This window comes from Geospiza fortis, unplaced genomic scaffold, assembly GCF_000277835.1.
Source record: "Geospiza fortis unplaced genomic scaffold, GeoFor_1.0 scaffold777, whole genome shotgun sequence".
In the NCBI taxonomy this organism is placed as follows: domain Eukaryota; kingdom Metazoa; phylum Chordata; class Aves; order Passeriformes; family Thraupidae; genus Geospiza; species Geospiza fortis.
This window is the reverse complement of record NW_005054689.1, coordinates 100,566-101,372: the sequence shown is the minus strand read 5'-3', so window position 1 is coordinate 101,372 and position 807 is coordinate 100,566. Positions and strand designations below refer to the sequence as shown.

The following is an 807-nucleotide window of genomic DNA, read 5'->3' as shown; positions in this document are numbered from 1 at the left end:
AACTGGTTCTGGAATTGGGATTGTCAAAATCACCTGGAATGCAGTTTAGAAACAGAGCAGCTCCAAAGTTTTATCTGAATTTTTAATATAATTTCCTCAGTTTAAGAATGTGGGGATCTAAGACTCACCTGGAATGCAGTTTAGAAACAAAGAGCAGCTCTAAAGATTTATTTGAATTTTTAATATAAATTTCCTCAGTTTAAGAGTGTGGGGATCTGAGACTCAGGAGGCAGAACTCCAGTGTGTTTCCCAGGTGTGTTGCAGCCTGAACCATGAATTTCAGTAATTCCACGTGGGGCAATGCCCCTGTGGCACTCAGGAGCCCCCCAGTGAATGGTGCCTGTACCAACGTGGCTCTTGTGTTCTCTTTGGGATTTCCAGGGGGATTTTCATCGAGGGGCTCTCCTGTGTTCTGGACGGAGTGTTTGGGACAGGGAATGGATCCACCTCCTCCAGCCCCAACATTGGGGTCCTGGGCATCACAAAGGTGAAGTGCTTTGCTCTGAGCCCTCAGGGGTTCCTTGTGTTCATAATCCTCTTCCAGGAGCCCATTCTGCTCCATTCCTGTGCACACAAACTTCCCAGATCATTCTGAGTGTCTGTACCAGCTCTTGTCTGTGAGAAATGCATTACTGTTCATCGGAACCTCAAAAAATCCTTTTATTCAGAGTCAAAGGCAGTTAGAATCCCCATAAAGCAGATACTGCTGCATAAACCATCTCTTGGAAAACCCAGGCAGCATTCCAGGGCTCTGGGGTGGTTTGAGTTGAGGCATAAACACTGCAAACTGTGTAGAAATTTCTGCTC

The 807-nt window shown here is 46.0% G+C and overlaps 1 protein-coding gene across 1 annotated transcript in view; it reads left to right on the top strand.

Moving 5' to 3' along the window:
• Positions 1-807, top strand: part of SLC23A2 (solute carrier family 23 member 2) — a 35,440-nt gene that overhangs the window by 22,312 nt on the left and 12,321 nt on the right. The window contains exon 11 of the mRNA XM_014311215.2: positions 382-566. Within this exon, the coding sequence (XP_014166690.1) occupies positions 382-566 (185 nt within the window). The remainder of the gene's footprint in view (positions 1-381; positions 567-807) is intronic.